This window comes from Paralichthys olivaceus, chromosome 15 (assembly GCF_024713975.1).
Source record: "Paralichthys olivaceus isolate ysfri-2021 chromosome 15, ASM2471397v2, whole genome shotgun sequence".
NCBI lineage: Eukaryota > Metazoa > Chordata > Actinopteri > Pleuronectiformes > Paralichthyidae > Paralichthys > Paralichthys olivaceus.
In genome coordinates this window covers 19,266,730-19,294,259 of record NC_091107.1, presented here as the reverse complement: position 1 = coordinate 19,294,259, position 27,530 = coordinate 19,266,730, and the positions used below count along the sequence as shown (strand labels likewise).

The following is a 27,530-nucleotide window of genomic DNA, read 5'->3' as shown; positions in this document are numbered from 1 at the left end:
TCTCTATTTTTACTCAGAGCCAAACTTGAAGTTAATGTGATGAGGACGGGATTAGTCCACTGCTTCTGTGCCCCTCACATTCTTAGAGAAAAAAATGTCTTTCATGAGCTCACTAAAAACATTTTCTGAAAATGTTCCAACACAGGAGGGCAAGGATAAGAGAATGTAGTGCCTGAAGGGCAATATTTATTCTAAATACAGACTGCATAGTATTTGCATTAAATCTGGAAAATGGCTCATTGTCTGTGAACTGGAGGTTAGTCCATGCTAAGTTATCCCTGTTGGTCTGCACAGACCGATTGTGTCATAATTAAAAAAGATTTCCGTGATTGTGACAGTTTAAGTTGAATTCAGATTTTTGCCAAAGTTAGCTTATGATGTCATCAAAACCTCCATAAAGATGGTCTTTGGTTTTTGAGTCATAGTCTAGATATCATTACTTTACGTAAGGGCCCATTACAACCCAAGTTCAGCCCACTTGTATCAGGGATAAAGGCCAGACCTTTCTCAGAGTGATCAGCTCAAATTATGGATCGCTTTATGTTAAACAACTGACATTAGAACAAATAATGCCACAATGAGAAGCTGGCAATACGGCAGCTGAGATGGTTGTAGTGCATTCCCTTTATAATGGGAGAACTTATCTAGGGCAGACATTGAAGGATTTTTTACTAGACCATCAGACTAATTTAGGCTCAGGCTCCACAGTCCTCTACATCATAACACCGGTAAAGTCTCGAGAGGTTTGATGAATGAAGGCATTAACCGTGATGAACTAGCATTAGCCTTCCTAAGAAGCAGCAATAGAGGCTGAACCCGCAGCAAAGCTCTCTGCAGCAGATTGTTTAAAGATAGAGTGAATCCAAGAACCTAGATCCTCTTGTAGCAGATATACTACGCCTGGAATGTTGTGTTTCAGTCTGTTAGTATATACATACATATACACCATTACGCTTGTCAAATTTTCATTAATATTATTTTATAGTAATGTGCCATGATTTGTCCTTTACTGTAGCAATACACATGCCATTGCAAATGACAAACATTTTTTTCTACTGCTTTCTTTACAATTGTGTGCAATGTTCAAAATACTTACATACTGATGGTGACAGCATGCAGAATGTGAGCTGGCAGACTGTAAGCAAGCTAACTAGTTCCAACTCTGGCTGCTCTGATTATATTTTACAGATCTGTCTGCCAAAACCCAATTTCCCCTGAAAAGCAGCTTTTTCCTGACACCCAGAGATGAAAGACAAGGCAAGAGACACACTCAACAACACACGCTTTCATGCTGCAGCTTTGCTGGATTTGACATTCACACAGCGTCAACTAAAAGTGTGTACATACATATAGAGCTCTACAATATGCAGACAAATTGGCAAGCAGAGACACTGACACACACGCAACTTACAAAAAGATATGTCTTTATAAATAAATGTCTGAAGATGTCTCACAATGTGTCCTGTAAATGAATATATATGTTTGGGGGAAAAAAGCTCTGCAATGAATTGATCCTCTCAGCTTGCCTGTGGAGTGTCAAGTGTGTACAGCTCCCCCTCTCACACAAAGCTGTGCTGAGCATAATCATTCAAGACTTATCACTCAGTAGGACTTTTCAAATATGAAACACCCTGCTCATGTCACTCAGCACCACTTTGCTCTTGGCTTAAAGCTACTGTGAGAGCTCCACATGCTGTTGTCGATGTCAGTGTAAACTGATGGACAGCTCAAAAATGGGAGTTTCAGGAGACAGTTATTTGTAGCAACATTTCAGGTTTTACTGGCCTTAAATAGAAGATATTCACACAAGCAATTTTCTCCCTTTACCTGCCACACACATGATCTTGATTTTGGTGTATACAAAAATATGAATATCTTATAGAAATTACAATGCTCAAATATACTTGAAGTACATTAACGTTTATGTAAAGACACAGGCAAAAAAAGCTTGAACTGAATCTGGATTTTAATCAGTACTATGTAAAACACGACATTTTTAATTGTGATACTCAACATCACTTTCTGTTATATGACCACCTGCAGTGGACGACCAAATCTAATTAGTGCAATTTGCAATCGCATTTAGGATTAACAAAATATTTGTGGTCTATCCCAGAATCAATTCTGCTTGACTGGGTGAATGTAAATTGCAGAACAAAGTGAAAAATGAGGGCGAAGGCTGAGGGAAAAGTGGCAGTGGCAGTTTGCAGGATGGAACTGGAAAAGGAATGATGAGTGTTGGATGGGTGGATGGCCAGCAGGCAAGAGAATGAACTGAGGTAAAGCCGGCCTCCACTTTGGAAACGCACTGAAGCCAGAGAGGAATAGCGTGACTATGGAGGAAGGCTTTACTGCAATGAGAAAGAGCTGGGGAGCAGACTGACCATGCAGTGGATTGAGTGGAGATGGAGACCAGTGACGATTATTGCATGTTCCTAAAACCTAAATTACATTTACAACTTAAAAGTCTTGGAAACTACACTTCCCTTAACAATGTCCTCCTGCAATGACTGCAACACACACAGATGCCTGTGAAGTGATTTCAAATCTATACAGCATTTGCAGTTAATTCCTTAAGTATTGTAAACTGTTGCTTACACTGTGTGTGAAGGCTTTATAGCCACTGTGGATTTTTTTTCTGTTCAAACGATTATAATAAAGGAGTGTGTGTGATTTATGGTTTGTTTTTTGTGCCGTGGTATCAAATCAGGTATCGAGAATCATGGAAATTTCATGGTATCTGTATCGACTACAACATATTTGGTATTGTGACATCCCTGAAAGAAACCAGCTTTGGAGGTGACTTGCAGTGACTAATCACCATCTATGAAAGTCATAGATGTCTATAGCGAGTAAGCCTGTGATTGTCACTGCATTGAAAATGAAATATTCTTTATTTGCATTCAGTGGTTATTTATTGAAAATAGCCTCTTATCCACTCAGTCAGCTTCATGTGCTAGTGTGGTAGTTTTATTTGGAGGTGGTTGTTGAGACATTAACTGATATATGGATTTATATGAAGGACCCTGCCATGCAATACATTTGGTTTCTGTCTCACTGTGGATTAAAAAGCTCCATTGCCTTCATGACATTTCATCTCTTGTATTGGATCAACACATTTTGCCACTTGAATTTCCTGTTCTGTGAATCTCACTGGAATATTTTTTCAACTCTAGATAAACTGTGTGCTCTGTAGTTCATAACGGTCAAATAGAAAAACACTTTGATAGCACTCTCTCACTGACTGCTAATAAAAACTGTCTCGCAGTACCACTCACTGCTGAACTAATTGCTCAGTGGGGCTTTCAATCTGGCCAACACTTGCACCCAGTTACAACGCCCCTACACACACACACACACACACACACACACACACACACACACACACACACACACACACACACACACACACACACACACACACACACATGCACCACCATCAATCTCAGTCTCTCTCAGTTCCTATCAGAATGCAAATGTAAAAAGTCTCAGCAGACAGCAGGACTGCAGGCTTATGTTTCAGACAAAGCGAAAGGTGAGTTAATGCTTAGTAGTTCATGTAGTGTGATAGTTGTGGAGCTTGCCAAGCAGACAGGATGTTCTCAAGTTTCTCTCAGCAGGTTTTTCTGTGATAAACTTACAGAGGACAGTTGGTGTCAAAAAGTGCTTTTGTTAAATTGTGCTGTAAAGGCAATTGTCCTTTACCAGACATAACGTAATGGAGAGCGTAATGACAGGAGAGCAGATGACATTACCTTGGCAAGATTTAAACTCACAACATTATGGCAGCTCAATGTGAATCTAATCCTGCCAAGCCACTAAGATGCTCCAAAAGCAACATTGGTTTGAAACCAGTGGTCTACTTCATAACAGTAATACAAGCATTCCATGTTTTTCCATCCTGTTTTTGAGGGATTCTTACCACTTGAAAATGTCAGGGAGGAAAAACATTTGCACCTTTTGATATCTTTCTATACTGGAATTTACAAATAGTGAAGAGAACCCTGCTGAGTGCTTTCCATGATTGATGTTGGTCCCAACAGCCCAAAAAAGATTATATATCACCAGATTTGCTTTCTAGATGGCAAGGAGAGAGAGTAATGACATGGTGGTTATGGCTGTACCCATGTAAGACTGTGTTTTCGTAGTAGCCCTATTTCTCTGAACCATTCTGCCAGCACTTTCATACACTCACAAACCAGAAGTATAATGTGGTCACAGCAAAAAGCTAAAAAGAAAAAGAAATCCTTGCTCAACAGCTACTCAAGTCAGGCTGCGACTTCTTTGGCTCAGAGTTATAAAACTTTGATATAACGCTTCAAATCAGCACGCTCCTGCTACACAGCCTCTGGACAAGCACGGTTGACTTTCATTGCAGTTAGCCCTCCACTACTGTAGCCAAAGCTCTAAACCTGCTCTTCCCTCCGTCACACAGACTCACAGTGGTGAGAAAAGTGAAACCTTTGTGATTATTGCCAGTCTGGGTAAATTTGTCTCCAAATATAGTCAGATCTAAAGTTACAATAATGGACAAACACAATATACCTTTGCAGTGTTGGCTAAATCTCGAAACCTAATGACATCAACAAAAGCTCGGTGGAATAAGGCGTTGGCAAAGCCGGAGTCAATCAAACGCTCGGTCTGAGGTTCCTGTTCACGAGAAGCATCTGCTGATGTGAAACATGCCTCGCAAAAGAAATCTCAATAGACTTATGATCAGGAACTGTTGATTTTCATGAAGCTGCAAGTGATTTCACAAACTTGAGATATTCATCACTCCACAAATTCACCATACATGGAGACAATGCTGTTCTCTGGCATCTCTACCTAAAAATGGATTTCCTGTTAAAAAGACAAAACAAAAAATGATCACTGAACATCACATACATGCCTGATGTTTGAAGTTATTCACAGCTCTCACAATGTTTCTGTCGTCTGCTGGTCGTCCTTGGTCGACCTGTTCCAAGTCTGTTGCTCTGTGAACCAGTGATTTATTTTTCATTTCAGGACATTTTTGAATTGTTATTGGCTATTCACAGTGTTTGAATCGTATTCACTATCTTTTCTCAGCTACAAAATGTCTAACATCTCTCCTTTAGGCAACACTCTCGTCTTCATGTTCCATTTTCACAACAGAAACTGTCTTCACATATAAAACCCAAGGCTAAAACCAGGAAGACATTCAGTGTTATTCAATGCTTTAACAGCCAAACTAAAATACTATACCAGGGCAACAATTAACTCTTGTCAGGCAGTGTCTAGACGTAAATACAGAAATACGTAAAAAGGTTAAATTCTGAACTCTTGTCCCATATTCAACTTTGGATCTCAAATCCAGATTACATCAGTGACAACAATAACAAAAGATTTGGCCTTCCCTTTCTAAATACGGAGTGTATGCACATATAATCTTGTGCAGAGGGTTTAAATTAGTGTAAATGTGCACATAGAGTACATACACTATATATAACTGTATGCATTTAAACCCCCGCGGACTGAAAACCTTCCTCTGTGGCTTTTTACCAAAACATGATGTGACAACATATTGACCTGAGTTTAAGCAATGCAACCAAAATGTATAAGGAAGCTCATGTTCTACCAAACCAGGACAGAATGAGAAAAAAAAAATCAGTAGTTCCTTTAATTGGTGCTGTCGAATAATGGTGTACTTGAATTTTTATCTTGTGCTGTAGTTAGTGGGTATGAGAAAAACACATTTGTATTGTTATAATTACACTTTCATCTAGACTGTTGGCTCGCAATGCAATACACACTGTGTGAGTATGTGTTGGTATATGTGTGTGACTTTACACTCTGCATATCATTAACACATTTCAGCACACATCCCTGGGGAGCTATATCCTCTCTCACTGGACCACTCTTGACGGAGCTATGTAACCAAACCGCTGGCTGGTGTTCAGCAGCATGCTGTCTATCACCTCTAATGAACAGAAGAGTAAATGGAACCATAATAACAATTTGATGCAAATACAATAATTAGGTTCATTATCTTGTTGGATGGTACTATCCCCCAGTCTTAATCTGATTAATTACAACAACACAAGTGACACAACTGTTCACAGTTCATTACAGGCTAAAAAAAGAAATTGTAAAAAATTTACCACCAATTAATCCTGGTATAGAATACAGCTGGTCCCACAACGTTTTTAAAATTCATTTTTAATCAGCGAATTTCATAATGTCTCCCCTTTGATGCTTGTTATATCAGACTGAGCTATCTACCAAATATGTGGAAGAAATTAAACCCCGGAAATTTGTAATTGGCTAATATGAGAGTATGAAACAGGAAACTAAATAAATATAAAATAACTAATGAAAAACCTAGACAAATTGCAATAGTTCCAGTAATAATGATGCTCAGTTTCCACCTCACAAACCTCACACAGGTTTAATATCTGTCAGTGTTTGCCTGGGGTTAAAACTACACCAGGACACAGAGACGTTCAATAATTTATGAGCAGCGACAGGAGTTTTCTAATCAGTGGCGGAACTATTAGAGCAGAGCTGAATGGAGACAGTCAAATACAACTAAATGTGTTTGGGTTCCTTTCTTCCTCCAGATCCTCACTACCCAGTGTCAGAAAAGTGCATTTTTGTTTATCTGCCAAGAGCCGGTGCATCACCACAGTTTGGTTCTTCCCTAATGCATATTATTCTGGGTCAGTATGATTATCCCCTGCTGTGAGGCCACAGTCCCACCATAGTTCGGTACACCACATGTGCAAACAAAGCATGCAACACTTTACTGGGGCCAGTGGAAAGGGGGCGCCGCATTTGCAGCCAGCCAATCACAAGCAATTCTGATCCTCAGCTATTGTTTTGCTTCGACCTGCTCATGATCGGGCAGGGTGCCAGGTAGCCAGCTGGGAAAATGTTTGAGAACAGACCTCAGATTTTATATAATCAAGGAATACAAATGTTATATTCTTAAAAGTAATCTAAGAACCGAATATTGGTTGTCTAACCTCTGAAAGAGAGTGGGGGTTTGTGCAGAGCAATATCATTAGGTTTTATCCTCCGTCTGCACAGGGGTAATCAATGCTTCATTTCACAGGAGTCCTTCTGGGGGAGAGGTGCCTCCGAGGAGGAGGAGGAAGGGAGATGGTTGAGTGGCAGCGAGATTGACAGCCGCGAAGAAAGACAGCAAGCGTCTCCAGTGTCGGAGAGAGTCTCCTGTGGGAGATTCGGGATGACGACAGCTCTGCAAACACAGAGGGGCTGTTGGCAAGCTGAAGCTCCCACCACCACCACCCTCCTCCATCATAAGCCTGTTCCCAGAGCTGCAGTTAGAGGACCATTTGAGCAGAGCCACCACAGAGACAACCCCCAATTTACACTGTAGTCTCATGTACTGACCACGGGAGATGTGATGAGCAACACTGTACTCTATATGTGCACAACAGTGATTTTTTTTTTTTCAAACAGGCTGCAGAGCCAACAGTAAATTACTTTCACTGCACGTGGAGCTGTGCCAGCTGCCTTATCTAATATCAAGTGCCTCGAGGGCGCGGAACCAAACACCCTCCACTCGGTGGGGAACATAAACTTACATGGACACAGATTATTTTTTTGCTAAAGATGTCAAATATTTCACATAGCGCAAGTCTGCCGTAAATCTGAAGGGAAGCTTATAGTTGAAATATTCATAGGTGAATAATAAATACTGACAATGTGAATTATGTACAGACATGAGTCAAAGTTTGGAAATAGCAGGAAAGCAGACATTTCTAGTTTCCACCTGACAGGTGATGAACAACATTTCTCTTTCTTTGTAAAAACAGTGTCACATTACGATCAGGTAACTAATACGTGCCTGAGAAGAAGCAATTCAACTTATAACACCACTTCATCAGTTTACTTACAGTCATAAAATTTTCTCTACTGTGTTATTTCACCCTTTGACTGTATTGACACGTATCTACAACAGAATAATCCATGCTATCTAATTAAAGGCTACAAACAGTGTAAATAGTGTAAAAAATGAATATATTTTTTCACGCAAATAAGCTACAGTATGTAAATGACACCACACACAGACTGAACTGTGAGTCTGTTTATTTTTGATTGATTTGCTGCCTCACACAACAGCCCTGACAACATATTTCTGGAAGCTAATCGTTAACAGCGGTGGCCACCACCCAGAAGGCTGTTTCATCTCAATGCTGAGATGGAAGCTAAGCATGAACGGCACAAGGGTTTACTATATGACACTAGTAGAGATGAAACAGTGTGTAAATGTTATATCATGATAATAACGTCCAAAATGTCAATTATGATTTGATTTTTACAAAGCTGTATTGTTGAAATGTGCTGAAAATTAAAAAGAGAAGGTTGACAACTCAGACGTCAACCCTAAATGCATACAGTTTAGAAACAATGGATGCTAGCGGCTTTACTGCTGTTACAGGCCCCTCCCTGCTGCTCCTTCATCAACATTTTTGCAACACCCAACTAATGCACTGTGCTTGCAGCAGGTGGTAAAGAAAGAAACATTTTACATTTCATCCCTAGACAATAGTGTGGTCTAATATGTAAACCGCACTGCAAATTGAGGGTTTTTTTTATTAGTCAAATAGGTATGTGTAACAGATATGTGTGTTCTGTTCTTGTGTTTGTGTAAGACTGGCCATTAATCTTCAATTTTACTTAAAAGAATTACGATATACATTTTCCCAAGATACTGGTGAAGCCACACCTCTGAATGAAATAAATCGATATGACTGAGAAGACATCTACCTTCAAATACACAGTGAGGATCAGGAAGCTGAACATGGAATCATCCTGCAGAGCAGATACATGACGGTGCAGGAAAACTGCTCTTAAAATAACAGAGGGTGGAAATCTTGAAAATGAAACAGCAGAGGCCTCAGACATCCCAGCTTCTGGAAATCACTCACCGTCACTCAGGCGACTGAATCATCCCCAGCAATTCAAACCCAGTGGATATGACAGAAGAGGCTTAAGCAGCACTAGCACACACAGTCTGAGTAATTGGCAGCCTTTGGTTATTACAGAATGCAGGGAAACGACACACAAACAGGAGAAAACACAGCAGAGCAGACTATTGTCAAAAACATAATACGTTATCATGGGGTCTGTTTGCTGAGTGATAAGGCCTGTGTGGATAGCCTTCAGGCTGCTTCCACTCCCTGTGTGTACTGTACAGCTGATGCACTGCTATTAACTGGCTAAACCAAATCCAACCTCATATCCTGCCATGCAAAAGAGACTGTGTGTTTGCTAATGTCTGCCAGTTTGTTTCACAGATGTGCTAAATCGACAATGACCATGCTTTTACATTGGAGCACTTTTTGTTTTAGTGTAAACATCCTTTTCTACAAAACTCGTGCACAAATCGAATGAAAAAATAGTACGAAGGGACCGAAGCCATAAAGGTGGAAGTGTGTGTTGGTTCAGGTGAGCGATACAGCAGAGCCCTGAGGGGTCACACAGACAGTCCATCAATAGCCCGGCTACCCTGACCTGCCTCAGCTGTAATGAGAAATGTCAGGAGGCACAGGCAAGGCTCAGTGGTGTTTCCAAAGCAGTGCAGCAGAAAGACCAGAGGAACTACCTGCTACACACACGCACGCAAACACGCACACACACACACACACACACACACACACACAATTTAACTTTGAAATCAACTCAAATATTAAGCTTCCATCGAAGACTCACAGTCAGGGAAATTTGCGTGAATTGGCAGATTGCATTTTCATGTTCACTAATTAAGGCTGGATTATTTATTTGAGGATATACATTTCCTTTTTGGCACACTGTTCATAACGATGATAATTCATAAAAAATACTAAAATGTGTTCATGAGTCCACTGTGGCTCTTTGAAGAATAAATGTAGTGCTAATTAACTGGATGACAGGATTAAGTTAGAAATACGTTTTTACTCAAATAGAAGATTTTGTGTAATTTCTATGGGCACATTGTAATCATTCATGTGATCATTAGAACATAATATTTTAATTGAAACCATTTTGTGATCAATGGGGGAAAAAATCAAAGCATCACAAATTAATGAAGTGTGTTGCAATTAAAAAATATTACAGAAATCTGCACATAATGATGTCAGTACAACAAGCTCAGTCAGCTGACCCTACAAAATAACTATTATGAAGAATAGAGTTTTAGTGAATATAAAACAGGAATCAAAATGAATTGTAGACAAGGTTGTATAAACAGCACAGCACTAAAAGATGATGCAAGATAAAGTTAGATAATACCACATACTATCCACACAATCACAAAGTCAATCAAGCAAAGAGAAGAACCAAATGAGTTAACAAAAAAAGGCTGCCATATGAGAATGTGTAAAGTAAGTATTTGGTGGGAGATTACATCACTAGTCTGTGTATATAATGATCATAAGTCTTTGGTATGGCCGTGTATCCTTGTGGCTTTCTACATTAGGACCTGCTGTGTGTGGATGTAATGGGATGTGGTTCTCTTTTCTCTTCTCGCTACAGCAGAAGGCACATGAGCTGAATAGAACTTGACTGAAAACAACACAAGTCCATGTATTCATTTGGGGTAGAGGGCTCGGGATCCATCTGGCTTGCTGAAGAACACAAACACTCAGTATCAGTATTGGTTCCTCTCTCATTCACCACGATGAGCATTTTCCATTTTTATTACCCTTTTAACATATTCTCAAACATCACCATACTCACACCAAACGTACCAGACAAATGAGGGACATACATTTCAAAGAAATATCTTAATCTATTAATGGAAGTGTCAGAATTGTTGAAACCCCAACAAAGTCAGTGTTACAAATAAATAATTTAAATGATTCCTTCCAAAGTAATGCCTTTATCTAAAATTGCTGTTGTCACCATTTCAAAACATGGCCAGAAAAATTCAACACATTAAATGTAACAATGTGACAACACACAGGCCTGATGATCAACAAAGCAAATAGGTTCAAAGCAAATCTCAGACTTTATTAAACTGATTGATGTATAATATCATATAATAAAGTATTATATAATATAATAACTTAATTTATTTAATTTAAGATAATAATCACACATTAGCTACATGATTTTTGTAAATTAAACTCAGTTTGTTTAGTGTAACATTAAGTCGTCCAGCTGCTGTAAACAGCTGTTCAGGTGAAACAGTTGTTTCTTGAATACAGATGAGCCAACTATTCAATTTGATTTGTATAGAGCCACATCACAGCATACACTATCTCAAGGTATTTAACACAGTGAGGTTGAGACCTCACAATATTGTAGAGAAACAGAACGGTTCCCACAAGGAGCCAGCACTTGGTCACTGTGGAGAAAAGAAACACCCTTTATGTAAACCAGCAAAGGATATATTTAAATATTTCACTTCCACTGGTAAATCTAGATCTTACGCAAAGACCAAGGACTGTGGGTTACAAAGTTCATACATATCTTTTTTAAGCACTGCTGCTATGATAATACTGCTATGATAATGTTGAGGACAAGCCGTACTCTCCACAGCTAAAGCCCAGCTCCTCAGCCTGTGTTGGCCTGTTTGATCAGTGGTTAGCTGGATCTGCAGAGGCTGATACTATTACACTGGCAGAGAATGAGAACACAGGGCTCTAGGGCTGGCAGTACGGGCGGCTCCGCAGCAAGACACGCCTTCTCACTGAACAACAGAGGTGTGCGAGACGCAGCAGATGAGAAACACAGCTATCATGTGCTCCACACGCACCCAGTGCCGACCCGGGCGTAACACTGGACGACACAATATGTTTCGAGTGTTTACTTACTGCAAAGACTCTTGCAACACTTGAAAAAGTGTTTCCAATTAATTACTGTGGTCTGACTGTGGCATCATCCTGAACACTATCTAACACCAGTAACGCCAAGTACAGCCACAACCCTAATGAGAGATGAGTTCCTAATCTTCTTCTTTGTTTTTCATTGTTTTATCAAGTCAATTATTAAGAGTGGTGCTTGATTAATTACTAACATCCAACAACAGTTTTAAGCTGATTTGGATGATGGAGATAATCAGTGCCTACTTCACAGAATATATAAGTTAACAAAGTTTGCTGTACACAATTGTCACACACTTCATTGTCCAAACGCTTCACTTACAAAATGAGACTGGGAGCCTCTTTCTATTCAAAACTGTATACATTTGGCAAATGTAAAAAATATGTCTTGCTATAATACTGGCAGAGGTTGAATCTTGTTCTCAAATATTTAAAACACACATATAAGCACACACTGTGCTTTCTCTCTAGGCATCAATTAAAAGAATAGTCAATAAAACGAAATGTTAATGTATTATTCACTCTGGAAGCATTTATGGATTTGTCCTTAGTGATGACATAAATAGCAACAATCACATATGCCGAGCAACAAGATGATGAATGACAGGCCTGAACCATTAGCTAAAGAATGTTCACACTTGCATACACAGCATGAACACACACTTCCAGAGAGCCCTGCACCACCGAACCCAGTCAGGAATTTCCAGAAGGAGTATCACAGGATTCATCTTTCAAATATAGTATTACTGTCATCCTCACGTCCTCCCCCTGCAACTTTCATGCTTAATATTCCAGCCATGTAAACTAGTTCAAATCACCTCTTTCCTACATAAGACCTAATATCCTTACAGGAATATGGATCTTATGGATTTGTAATGGACATCTAAATGTTTTTTTTTTACCTATATTGTTATACATCCAAGTATTTACTATGGAATCCTGTCAAGTGTCAAATTGTTGCATTAAAGGAGAAGTTTGTTTTTTTTCAACCTGGTCCTTATTTCCAGCATATGGTGTGTAGATCTACTCACCCATAAAGGTTTGGAGTAACTTTGAGTCCTTCGGACGCTTTTAGATCCACACACGATTGGCGAATATCAAAATAAGCAACCAAAATAATGAATACTGAAATAGTTCAAATGCAGCTAAATGTACAAGACATACCGGTGCACAGAGCATAGACATTTGTTACATGATAGGTGGTGCTGAGCACACAGATGAAACCACAGATAAAACAGCTAAAACCATAGTCAACAGCTTGTAGATGTATGCTGTGTGTATGTTGTTTGCCAAACTATCTAATGCGTCCTCCAAACAACAATGTTTCCATCTGCTTCAATAGGGATCAAACAAAACCAAAAGCTTACAACTATTTTCACTGTGGATGCTAAAAGAGTACATGACACGGCTATCTGAAACTTTGGATCAAATGTATCCAACTCTCATCCTAGGCCATTTCAGTTCATATTAACCCACCTACTGAGCATCTAAAGCAGTTAGTTCCACAGGCGAAGGCAGGGGGGTGACATCATACTGAGACACAGCCATAAGGCCGTTAATCAGTATTTCAATATCATTTGACCTGGAAAAATGTGACTGCATCCTGTGCTACAGAGCCAAGCCTGAGGATAAAAAAATTGTTTGTGTTCGCTGCTGTGATTTATACCAATTTTCTAAATATTGAAAAAAAGCATGTGGTTAAGGATTATAGTTTTGAATCCAGGTAAACAATTCTTTAAAAAAAGATGTGACGCTGTGTATTTAGTGAGCAGAGCTTATCTGAGAGTGCAGGAATGGAAGCAGATGGAAATGGAAACAGTGGTGGGCTGGCTCGGTTTGAAAGAAGGATCAGAGAAGAGGGGGGGATCAAAGGTTCAAAGCTGCAGGTAGAGATCTCAACAGGGCTCTGTCCGCTAGTCTACAGGCCCTGTGCTGCAAAGACACACACTCACACACATTAACGCTTTCCTAACTGCAGCCTATTAGTATGCAATGTGCTGTTAAGCATGAAAAGGGTCTCCTCTCAAGTAGAAAAAAAAGAAATGCATCATCATGGGGGCCATTACACACAAAAGAGAGAGGGACTACTGCCACAGCTCTACTTCAGAGATGGCATTTTACAATCAGCCACTACAAACATTTATCTTTTCTCCCCTCACATCCGTCACTGGAACCTGACAGAATAAAGACGAGGATGAAATGGAAAAGAAAATAGCCTGAGCTCAGCAAGGAACAGGGAAATTTATTTTTCTCAACTGAGGTAAGTCAATTATATTAGGTGGGGATGTGATTTGCCTGTGGGCCAATAGCTGGATAAAGATTCAGAGCTGTATGCTGCATTAACAAGTGTCAGGGAGGTGTTAGCTCTTAAGGAAGTGGAACCATTAATCCAATGTTATTCAGACACTCTGTGTGTACCATTAGCCACAGATTAGCCATTAACGAAGACAAAAGCTGATGGAAGACTTGTGCGTCAATCAGTTGACATCCACAAATCAACACCACTCAGTCTTTGCAGCACAAACACTGTGTCTATTGAAGAACAAACCAAACATTGTCATCGTAACTGCTCATTCATGTTTTTTAACAGGCGATGCCACAGGAGTCAGTGTTACTGGTTTTATACAGCGTTCAACCAAACACGATTACAAAACCTGCCCACCTGCCCTGCCCTCTATGTCATTTTTTTAAATATATATACATGTTTGATTTACTTTTGAACATCAGTGGCAAAATTCATCAAATAATAAAACTCTAATTTGTACAATACTGGAGTGGCACTAGGCATTTGGTAGTACTTCTGATGCCAAAAGGAACCTGATAACAGTAATGAAGCAATCACACTTTGTTTGATGATGGTGGCAGCATCTGGATGTGACACTTTTCATTTGCACACAGCTTCAAGTCTGCCACAAGAGTGAGGGCGATAAAGATCAAAGTAAACGCTCTGCAGATAGTGAGCCGACACTTTTCTCGTAAAATTCCCGGTGCAGTCGGTAACACTGGTAATCATGTGGTGGGAAAATGTTCACAGAAGCATCCCTACTAAAAGAACCGCTGGAATACAAACACTAAATAGAAACTGTGTGTTAGGATGGAGCATTTTTATGTAGCATTCTTGAGATTTTAAGAATTCTACCCAAATATATGCACAACCTCATGTTCAAACTTTTTTTAAGTTCAATATTACAAAAAATATTTATGATTCCGAAAGAATCCCACAATTCAACACAGCTTACTGCAGCCTCACAAGCTTGGAGAAAGTAACAGAGAGCGATGTACGATAAGCGTCTGTATAGTGTTTGGATGAGTTTGTACAAACTGATCCGTCTTGCTCCAACATCCCAGAGTCCCATTCCTTCTACCTGTACGCCAGCTCCAAACACTGATGCTGCTTGTAGAACACTTTCCCTGCTGCTGAGACATTTGTTTTGCCTGAGTTCAGACGAATGTGTCAGTGTCAGTTTCTGCTCCAGCAAGTGAGTCGAGCACTTATCAACCTCACATCAGGACATCAATCAAAGCGCTTTTGCTTTGCATTTCATATGCAAGTTGTATCTAGATACAAGGTGACATGGGTGACATTTAGAAAACAAGTGTTAAAATTATACTTTTTATTTCCCAAATAGACTTCCTAAATTTCCTTTCTTTAACATAAATATGAATTCCCTTGTTAATCTCTGTACCTAAATGAACCTGTAGCCTCCTTATTCGGGTCATCTGATGTTAAAGGTGGATTTACACCTGGACTTTATTGCCTGTTCTTCTGTGGCGTTACAGTGGAGTCACCCAGGACACATATTAGGGACGGATGGAAAAGTCATGAATCTGCAGCGAGACATAACAGCAGAAAAAGTTTCACAAATTATTCTGCAACAATGCCCCGTGTCAGTGCAGGCCACAGAGCAAGACAACACAATAGGTGCTTGAGTTGTCGATGAGACCAAGATACTGAATGAACACTGGTGGAAGATGAATGAGGTTTCAAACAGATTCCCGGCTTACTTCATATCTCAATAAAGACCTCCACAGCTCAAATAGCCGCTCACACACAGAGCAAGTTGTTAGAATCTACTATCCAGAAAACCTTTCCCCCCAAAACACCCAGAGACAGCTTACTTCATTAATGTGTCAGTCACTGGGCCGTCTTATAAAAACACACAATGTATCACTCTGACACTTCCAAAATGCAGCTAAATTAATATCTGCCAGCCTGGCATAGATACATGTATGGAGGGGGGAGATTTTGTTTAAAAGGCTGAAAAACTGGTAAACAAAAATATCCATCAAGGAAAAGATGTCCTCGTCCATCAACCTGCATCCTCTGAGGAACAAAGCTTTAAGAAAACCTGTCTTGATCCTTATGAGTCTTATCTGTTTGAAATGCCATTTTAGTACATTCTTTTGGAAACAAGCTGTCAATATGTTTGATTTCACATTAGCCTCTTTCTTACAATCAAGCAGCAATCAATGTGTTCTTCTCTGCCTGCTCTCTATTCCTCATTCAGGCAGACCTCTGAGGGCTGTGCCGGAGAAAATCAATTGTTTCTAAACTGCTGGAAAGGCGACAGCATCATCCCACGAGCAGCATGAGCAGAAAGATGCCACGTGTTAAACTGCAATTCATCGTCATCATTCGGCCGTATGAGACGAACATCCTTTGTTGACTTAATTAGCACAGTTGATCCTGTCAGCTAAGGCCAGAGACCTGTCCTGTAACTCTAGCTCCACTTTAAATGTCAATAGTCATTAATTAGTTTGCCACTATTTGTCTGGCAACTCATCAATGAACCTATTATAGCTCTTTTGAACTCCTCACTCTATACCACCTCCACCTTCCACCCACATGCACTGACTCAGCTAAATCCATGAGCAATGATGCTCCACCATGGCCCAGTTTTATTATGTCACATCTCTGCAGCCAGTGTGGGTGTGACAGATGGGTGTGAAGCTGGTGCCTTAAATTAAATAACCGATGGGAGCAGCAGAAATCATAAATAGAAACTGGCACTTAATTGGAACCAACAAGGTCCTGGTGGTGCGTCAGTGGTGCTGAAATGAAATGTAAACGTCAGGAAACGCACGGGCTGGGTTTTTACAGCTCTTATGAAAACATTTCTCCTCCAGCGGACACATGGTTTATACATATCCCTCTCATGGACTTTTTGTCAGTGTGATGTGAAGCCCGAAGTGAAAGGTTTTAAAGCTGATTGTAATCGATTGACTATCTGCCTGCTCTGTGCTGGTCAGCAGTGAGAAGTCTGCTGTTTGGTGCAGTTAGCCATGACCTGACAAATCCACTGCTGGTGCACAACCTGATGTAATAAGCATTACATGAGCCAAAAACCTGTTCTTTTTTTCCCTTAAGACACTGTGCACTGCTAAAAAAAAAAAAAAAGCAATTTGACCGGGCACTGCTCAAGGAGAAACTGCTCATCTTAGTAACTACATCTCATCCTTAAAATAAAAAAAATTTATGACAAAAGATTTACGGAGAAAAATGTTAGTGTAAAATCTAGAAAATAAGAACTGTATAGCCAAATGTGTATAATGCACATGTAAAATCAACGAACATCCCGAGACACCAAGCAAAGACCAACCACGTAAAGAAGCAGTTGAACAACAGAGGCACCAAATGACAAAATGGTCGTCCATAACTTCCACAGCTAACTGAACTACAGCCAATCACATCATGGTAACAATGAAAACTACATTAGGGAGTAAATCAAAACTAGAAAACACGAGTCAGAACATTTCCAAGAAAACACCTATGGGAATTCATTCTTAAAAGTTATTTGGTTTTCATTGTTTGTGATGAAAATATCTCTCTACACTGCAGGCTGCAAACTGCTTGAGTCAGCTCTGCTTGTCCATCCAAATACTAGGCTACTCTCCCAGTGTTGCCCATATGCGGTGTTATGCAGTTATGTGCCCTATTCCATTCTGAACACTGTTAGGTGAATCTGTTGTCTTCTGTTTTTATGGTGTGTAACAAATGAAGTTAGGGAGGGGAATTATTTAGAGGAACAACAAAACCTGCAGGAGCTCTGTGGGGCATTGTAAATTAAGAAGTCTTTCCAGACCTTTAAAATGTGAAATCAGAGTCAAATAGACATTGCAAATGTACTAATTTACACAGTAGCGGTTTTGTGCTGTTCATCGTATTAACACGGGCAGTCAATCATGTAATAGACTGCTGTTAACCCGCTGAGCAAGAAGATGAGATGTTGTTATCGCACTTGAAAAAACATGAGTTGTCGTTAAACCTCAGTAAAAAGAAGGCTGGAAAAGCAGAGTGTGTGATTGGACAGGAGCCCGATCAAGCCTGTGTGTTGTCTATGTATATGTGAGTCATACAAAGATATAGCCATCGGAGACATGGTAATTATGGAGAAAGACAGGAGCAGTAGGTTAAATGGTAAAATGGGTAAAACACAGCAGAGGTTTCAGAGGAGAGTCTTCTCAATAATTTAGTAATTTCATCAACTGCTGTAATAGTTGCTTCTCAGAACTTCTCAATAAAAAGAAAAATCTGTCTCCAAACCACTTCCTTCAAAAAGACAACCAAACTGCTGCTGTGCACTTTAATCTCTGTGCAGTGACTGAATACTCAATATGTCTGACATTAAAGAGAAACAACAGTCAACTAAGGTTCAGTGGTTATTACACTAAATGAGCTCATAAATAATAACTATCTGCTCTGTTTCAACACATTAAATCTGCTACTCCCGAACTACAGACAACAAAAGTAGCCACTGTTTTATGAGCCCCTTGTCTTGTCTTGGTTGGATGGTTACCACCTTCTGTGTCATGTTCACTCTCCATGTTTGATTGTGCCATCTTGCAAATTGAGGAGGAATGCAAAGCGTCAAAGTCGTCCACATGATAAAAACTTTGCAGCAAGTAACGATTCTGAAACGGAGATCTGAACAGTAATTCAAAAATCTCATATTGTGATACAGGAAGATGGAGGATGATACCCTTCTGAAATCTTAGGAAGTATTAGCTATATATTTTACACAATACACCTGTGTTATCTCTCTTGAGGTTGAAGCTTAATAAACTAGCTGGATAATAACAGAAGATTATGGAGCCCCTGGCTCAAAAGTTTAGTTCTGAATAAAACCATTAATTTGGAGAATGTTTACACCAACAGCAAGAGTACGAGTGTTTGTACAATGAAATACACAACAGGATAATATGAAATGATACACATAACAAAGCCCTGTTGTACAACATCTACCAAAGGCAACTTGAGTATCTCAAGATCGTCATCATGGATGCTTCAGCCCTGCGACTGCAGAAGAGAAATGCTAAGCTATCAGGATGCACATGAAAAGCAGGCCTGGGAGCAGTGTTGCTCCAGCACTGTGGTGACAGATGGAGAGCACTAGCACTATACCTCCAGGGGTCTGACCTCATCAGAATTTAACTTTACCCAGACAGAAAAAGACTGAGCCAATGGAGCTGTGGAATGTTTGTGCACAGTTACATCTATACACTACACACCTTCAAACATGGTGTGGTTGAAACTAATAAATTAATATCACATAAAAACATCACAGGATTGAGGAAACTGAAATGTGATGTCATGACAGTGAAACATGCTCATGCAATGTAATGGAAGAAAAACTTTAACAAGTCTATTCATAATTGAAGATTAAAAAGACGTATCTCCCTTAATTTAATAAGAAATCTGACCGTGTGTAATTTTAAAGTCTTTCTGATACATTACGTATCAGTTTAAAAATGCAGCTCAATATCCTGAGTCATTAGAGGGGAGCAAAGAACAAGACAATCTTTTAGTTCATTTCAACTTTAGAGATTTGGATCTGTTCAAGAGACTCCCCAATTCAACCTCAGTCACAATGTTAACACAGTCACATAAAACATGTCTTCCATCACTGGCCTTTGAACAGCTGTAATAAAAGATGGGAGGGGGCTGCAGAGGGAGTTATGGGCTCATTCCCACGGCAGGCATAAGTTCACGAGACTGATCCTGATGTTAGAACCATTCAAACCGGATTTAACATTTAGGATCCAAACATTAAATATTCTCTGGTGTCATGTCCCTGCACTGAAGCAAGTGTTTAACCTTTATCAAGAGCAGATACAGTAATCCATTAGTTCAGTGATAAAAGCTTAACTGGGAAAACTAATTGTATATAATGTATATTAATGAATCTTATATATTGTTTTTTTAAACTTTACCAGAAAGAGCTTAGGGGAACAACTAACACATCTACTGTCCAACACTACATAGGGAGCTGGGTTATTTCTGATAACTTTGTTGCACTGTATTCTGTAAGTGCATCGTACATTAGTAGAATTAATATTATTATTAATATTATTTTTACTGTTTTGTTTATACTTTAGATTTAGAAAATAGCAGTGTGCATGTGAGACCAGGCCAGATCTTATATTTGAAGACTGTGTGAACAGATATAATTACACATCTCATGTTATTAAAAATGTCATTACATCTGTGCAACAAACCTTATTTTAAAGCTCCCAAGCAACTGAGAGATGTAAGCTATTGTAAATCAACTCTGTTCACCTCCCTGGGAGATGATACTGTATTAATAAGCCCTCTCACATTCTCACACAAATAAATATCACGGTGTGCATACTTTCACTGACACACCAAACACATGTAGCATTTGTTTTTCTCTGCCTTTACTTGAACCCTGTTTTTATTACTCCATTGTCACCATGCAGCTTTACTCTTTAAATCACCGGTGATTTGATATTAATCTAATTTGATACTGCAATATACTTTGATTCATTGGTATGTTTTTCACTCACTTGAATTCAGTCAAATGTAAAGATAATTATTACTTTTATACACTGAAATGCAAATCTGTTACAATCACACCTTCTAAAGCAGAATTTCTAACTTGATTTTTCTAACATGTTTACACAGTTTACCAGACTGTTAGAGATGAAACACATTCAAACACAAATCATGTTTGTTAAACCACAAATATACAAACAGTGTGTTTTGCCAGGTAAACACTGAATGTGAACATAAATGTTTGTTTATAAATTACCTCCGCAGGGCACCTTCAAGAGGTATAATTCAGTTTAAGAATGAATCCTAAATTAATCATAGGGTTACTTATGTTTCTTACCAGCTTGATACTCTCCACCACCAACTCGCTATAGTGTTTACACTTATTAGGCTCATGGAAGGCTCTGCAGAGATCTGACAGGAGGGGTGGATAGTGTGTAAAGCTGCTCCTTCTACATTTAATTCTGCATAAAACTGCAGCAGCACTGTTTTTGTCCGGGAATTTTATACCTGGAGTGAATCACTTTCATTTGCCTGTTGAAACACATTTTCTACTCAGTTTTAACTGGTATCATGTCTTTCACTATAAAATATGAAATTGCGTTCATTGTGCCCTCACTTCCCTCAGAGCTCTTATATGAAGTAATGACTAAAGAAGACACAAACTGCTGAGGTCTGACTGTCTAACTACCAAAGGAGGTTTGTTTACAAGTTCTAGTGCTGCAGCTTACGAATAGACTTTGGGTTTTTCTGTATACTCCGTGGGAAAATGAAGGAAAACACTTGCTGTGTTTTTCTCTTTGTCAGCATATCTTACAATGGACAATGTTATGCTGTTAATCCAGCTTTGAAAATACAAAGACTTTCAAAATCACAAATTTGAACTATAGTTTTTGTCATGTGCAGGTGTGTGACTCTTCACATGGTCCCTCACGTTTAGGATTTGGCCTGACACGTGTCAGCTACATGAGCCTGTTGCTGCAGTCGATGAGGGTGATTGTGCAGATAAGGGGTGACTCACATTTATTATTAAATTATTATTTGTGATAATAACTGAACTTGTTTTATTGCCCAGCCCTAATAAAACATTTTAAGTCTTTTGATTATGAGTCCTCCTCATTCCAGTACTGAAACAGTATCTGGGAATAGTTGTGCAATTTTATCAACCAGTATTAGTTTTTCACAGATATCAGCATCATGTATATGCCCCACATTCATACCTGCCATTACATACATATATTCATAGCTGCCAATGATCTGAGTGGGTGATCCGATCACAAGTGGATACTTCAAAGTACTTCAGTTCACACAAGACATTAGAATGCATCTCCACAAGCGTCTCGAGAGACCACTTGTGATCAGATCTTACCTCCCTGCTACAAATGCAAATAAACACAACGTTTGTAAAGACCAATTACACTGTTGTTGTTTTTACCATCTGGAGGCTGTAATGCACTTCCTGTGCTTAGTCTACCAGAAATCGAGGGGAAACAAATCTAAACAGACTGCTACTTTCTGTCCTACACAAACTACAATGCCCAACTTGCCCAAGTACTCATGAGATATCACTAAGGCATTTTGAAAGGACCAAAGTAATTTGCAATGCCAGCTTATACAAATTAAGAATCAACTTAACTTAGTGTAAATGAGATCATACTTTAACAAAGAGGATGTCATTTGAGTTGATGGTCAGTGTGGCTCAAGACTGACTTCTCACAGCTAAAGAAATGTGGCTGAATGTATGAACAGGTTTATGATATCTAATATGAAAATCTGAAAAACCTTGCAGGAAAAAAGAACAAGGACCCCATCATTTTCCCTTTACAAAATAATTATCTAATATATATATATAAACACACACACATGTGAGTGTTTTGGTATAAAAATATATAAATATTGACTGATTGGAATCTGACTTTCACTTGAAAAACTGGCATCTAGCAGCAAAATACAGTAAAGTACTGCTTTAACAGGCTGATGCAGATAACAGCAGTGGAAAGAATGATGATAAGGTCAAAGAAAACAAGGAGGGAAATGAAATGATATGCAGCCACAAGAGTCTGTAACTGCTGAAAAGAGTAATTCTGAATAGAAATAAAAAAATATGAGGGACAGACACTGGAGCTGTGAAAAGCATTGATCTGACAAACAAAGGGATACAGTGAGAACAAGTGCTACTGTGCGTATCCTTGAGATGGGTCACAGCAGCGAACAAGAGATTGGTATCACGCTGCATAAATCAGAAAGTGCAAGTCACACTGTTTTATCCCAGGACATCTCCCACTCTGACCTTGTGAAACCTTTTTCACATAACCCTCTAACACGATTAGAGCAAAGTCTATGCTAAAATAAACAAGCTGTAAAATTTATGCTGGAATATGTCATGCAAAACAAACAGCGATGAACAAGTAATGTTTCCTGTACAATTAATGAATAGCTAAAGCTGACAGAGAGAGAGCTGTAAAATGAATAGAAACATTAGTGTGGGGGGGGGGACATAATAGAAGCCTCCACACAGGGGTCACTGAATGGCTGAAATCACTAAGTGACCACCCAGAGGAGATTTTGATTTGATTATTTCATTTTCAACAACAAATGAATAAAAAATGGTCTGAAGCTGTTTTAGCTGTTTTACTCCTGTGATTTTTCTCTGTCAGCCCCTGTAAGTTATTATCATAGAGAAGTGAAGCAGTTGGTCTGTGTGTGAAAAAATGCTTGCTCATGTAAGTCATAATTCAGAAGTATATAGTTGGAAAGCAGCCTGTGCCCCCTTTGCATTCCAAGGAAAATGGATAGCCAGTGCGCAATAAATTACTCCCACTCTGAATAAACTGGTGTAACATGGATCAAATTGCTTTTTCACTCCTACTCCTAAGCGTACAAAAGACACAACAGCCACTATAGCCGCAGCTGAACATCTCTCATCTGGTCTAAGGCTTTGCTGGAAAACTCTTGTGGAAACAAATCCACAGCAGTGCACACAACAACAACAACGGTCTCTCAGTGACACAGATAGTAATCTCTGGCTGCAGTACTACATTTAAAGCTACATCTGTTGAACTCCAGCTCACACAACAGCCAAGTATGCAGGCGAGAGCCAAAACACTTGGCCGGCTCAGCCAGAGAGGCACAAGGCTGCACACAATAAATACATCTTTCATAGCATTCAGTCATTTTCAACCAGATTTTTATGCGGAAGGCAACACTCATACACACAAGAGAACACCCCTCTGGTTCAGCCCTTACCTCCAGAGCGTCCAGGGTCACGAACCCGGTAATGGAGAAGCCATCGATGATGTCCTCTTCGGCCGAGGTAGACTCCTTTCGCTTTCTTCGCGGGGGTCGAGGGCGGGATGAGGAGGGCTCCCGCCCACCCTCCCGCTCCGAGTCGGAGGAGAAGGGAAAGACAGAACCCTTAACATGTTTGTTCCGTATCCCATTTGGTCTCCTCCCCAGATCCCGCTCTGACCTTGACTTCCTCTTCTTGCGTAGGCCACTAGATCGAGGGCCATCCATGTCCTTCATAGGAAACCTCCAAACGAACGCTCCTCTTGCAGAGAATCAAACTTGTCAAGGGCCAAACGCTGGCACTGCTTGACCTCCACTGGTGTGAAAAATTCCCCTAAAAGACTATCTCCGCAATATCCAAGTGAATGTTATCAAAGTGTTAGATCCAGGGTAACCATGTAATATCCACCAGATGAAGCCTTTTACAGGTAATGCAAACTGCTCTGAGTCACTGAACCAAGCTAGGTTCCGATCACAGATCCCCAATGGCAGTCCATCAAATCCTACGGCAGAGGTGTAAAATGATCTATTAAACACAATATCACCAAGCTGTCGATTCCAGCAGAGGAAAAGCTTTTCAAGTTAAAGCAAATGTCTGCTCGATGAACACGTCCCCCCATGGAGAGTGAGGCAGGTGACGCCACATCTTTCTTCTCCAGGAACCTACTCCTCTTACCCAAGGTCAGCAAACTCGGCCTCCTGCAAGACAAAGACGGAGAGGGAGAGAGAGAGCACGCATTTGCAACATGTTCACTCAGCAAGTTCAACTGTGCATTTAGTCAATGGGCCATTTTCCAAAAGGGACTGCAAATTACACAGAAGGCTCCTGCCATTCCACACAAAGCAAGATGAGTGTTTTATTAGGTCTCATCTGCTGAGTATACTGTGTTTTCTTACACCGCCAGGCCATTAAGCCCCAAGATGAGATGATTATGTGTTGTAAGTGCTCTTTTACTGGTGTCTAAAGCTTTTGCCAAGCTTGTAACCTAAACTGTGTTTCTAATGATTGCATTCCTTTAATTAATTATGTAGCAGACATTTTTTTTTTCACTTTGCTACTTGCTGTCTTGAGCATGTCAATATGATTATTGCTGTTATTTTTTGGCATGGCCGCAGCAGGTTTTAAGTAACATACAGGGAATGTGTCTGACCTGTGATAGTGTGACAGTGTCAGTTACATCCAGTACACTGGACCCAGGACAATTATTACACTGACTGGTCTTGAGCCTAAAATAAAAGGCTTCATTAAATCAAATGGTGTATTAATAGTAAGCTGTCACACAATCTACTCTCCCACTTCTGCTGCTCTTATTTGATTGGTAATTACAGTAATTTACATAAACTTCTATTGAATTCAGTGACCCACGTATTCACAACCCATAATGACCTAAGTTTAAATGAATATACATTGTGTAAAATCTCCACTATCAATGTGGTTACATACAGTAGTTCATCTGTTAATGATAATTAGGGATTTTAAAGTAGAATAAAACAAGAGCCGTCCATTGATAAACATTCATTTAAATCCAAATGACTGAATACACGACAGGTAATTTCCCCCCAAAATATCACCATGCACCTGACATCTCACTCAAACATTGTATTATTTGTCTCGGGAGATTAAAAGCGGTCCTCATTGAACAGAAAGAAAAAAAGACAAATGCCAAGAGCCTGTGATACTGCTGTCCTGCCCTAAACTGTGATGCTCAGGGGGCCATGCCTCCACTGTCTGACACTGTCTGACAGTGGAGGCATGTGTCTGCTTTATATTAGGATGCAACATTCAACAGCTTGCAGTCTTTTTCTGGATCATTCTCCAGGCACGGCTGACTGTCTAGGCCTAAAGCCACGGAAAGTAGCTCTGGCATTGTAGTCCAAAAAACATATATGGCTTCTCTGTGTGTCCAGAATATCAATTGTCATCCATTACATCACAGAAAAAAGGGGGCTTTCTGGGAGGAGGAAAAACTGAATCAACAAACTGCAGCCCTCTGATAAAGCCTTTCTCTGAGTGGACATTCCTCAACACAAATGAATCACACCTGGTCTGCATCAACCTCACAAACTAAAAAAAAAGAGAATCAATCTGTCACAGCACACCACCATCTTCAACTTTACATTGTCTGCCTGGACACAGGTTGGCATGCAATGTGGCTCATCTGGATTCTGAAGCAGACATGTAGTCCCCACACGCTCTGCTACACCATGCAAAGTGACAAATGTCCAATTCTAACCATGTGCTAGCAATCAAACGCACACATAACAAAGGCACATCCAACATGCCAGCATTTAAGTATGCAGCAATCCTTCACAAACGTCCCTTCCATGCAGATGTTCCACCAGAAAAGAGGAACATCTGAACTGTGAACGTCCTGGAGGGTTTTTCTCTTTCTCCCTCCAGTACCTATGGCTTTAACCCGATGCCCCGTGCCAGCACTCATCTAATGACACGCACGCACCGCACACATAGCTTCCAGAATAACGCTCATCCGGAGAGAAAACTGTGTTGTACTCGCCCTGGCTCCTGTAGCTGTGTGAAAGACTCTTTCCCTTGTCTTCGCTCACAGTCTCTTTTTGTCTGCCTGTGCTGTCAGTGGAGATCTCAGCTCTGTAATCCAGCCCACAGCAGCAGCAGCAGCAGCGGCGGCGGACTGACACTGCCTCCTGCTCCCCAAGCTTCGTTTCCCACTATAACACACGCAACAAAAGCAAAGCAATCCTGTTTCTCTTTCTTTCTCTCTTTTTTTTTTTTTTTTTTTAGCTCCAAGACACGTCATGCAAAACCAAGAAATGCAAACCCTTGCGAGTGTGGAGAGGACCGTCCGGACAAGTTGCAGGCCTTCGGTCACTGTTAGAAAACAGATCAAGCTCAAGAAGGTCTGGAGCTGACGAAATAAAATCCCGCAAAGGTAGAATCAGCGGAGGGTTTCTCCTCCTGCTCCTCTGCCCAGATCCGAGCTCCAGGATCCCGGAGAACAGGGGGGGGGGGGGACCGGGGCGCAGGGATACGAGCGATGCCGCAGTGCCGCTTTACACGCTGCACGCTTCCTCCTCGGCGCAAATAGTGCTGCGTCTCGGTGTTTGGAGACAGTTTATTCAGACTCTTTATACCCACGAACACATGTGAACGACAACTATACACGAACTGCTTTATACACATAACCTCCCCGCTCCTATTGTCTTTGTGATATGTTTCATGGCAGGAAACCCTCTGAATACAAGTACATGAAGTGATAGTAGTGTATACAGAAATGACTCCTCTGATCATGAAAGTACTTGGAGGTAGTTGGTGGTCATTACAGTGAGAAGCTGTGAAAATATGTTTAGCTTCACCACCGACACTATTGAATAGATCCAGTTAATACCTCCTGCTCTCATATTCATTTTAACTTTACAAGACGAGCCTCGCTGCCTCAGGTCATCACGATAGTCTGATATTATCCAAATCATTTATTAGCTTATATGACTGCTGCACACGTTATATATACATTGTGTGAATATATATATGTATATCAGGTGTCACATGATCACTGGCTAATGACAGCAGCGATAAATTAGTGTCTCCAGGGACAGCCAACATCTCTCCATTCAACAATCACTAATACAGACGCCTCAGCTTTAACGTAACTGATTAATAAAACAGTGTTACTCACAGC

General features: G+C 40.1%; 1 protein-coding gene across 12 annotated transcripts in view; it reads right to left on the bottom strand.

Moving 5' to 3' along the window:
• auts2a (activator of transcription and developmental regulator AUTS2 a) overlaps positions 1–27,231 on the bottom strand; it is a 285,358-nt gene extending 258,127 nt beyond the window's left edge. For 4 of the 12 annotated variants that reach the window (XM_069539827.1, XM_020085950.2, XM_069539834.1 and 1 more), the window contains exons 1-2: positions 26,673–27,227; positions 23,833–24,573 (exon numbers count right to left, since the gene is read on the bottom strand). In XM_069539827.1, coding sequence (XP_069395928.1) covers positions 23,833–24,111 — 279 coding nt within the window. In that variant the 5' untranslated portion in view covers positions 24,112–24,573; positions 26,673–27,227. Of the gene's footprint in view, positions 1–23,832; positions 24,574–26,390; positions 26,563–26,672 lie in introns of all 12 variants that reach the window. The other 8 variants (XM_069539832.1, XM_069539831.1, XM_020085949.2 and 5 more) reach the window with 5 other exon arrangements.
• Positions 27,232–27,530: the final 299 nt, after the last annotated feature.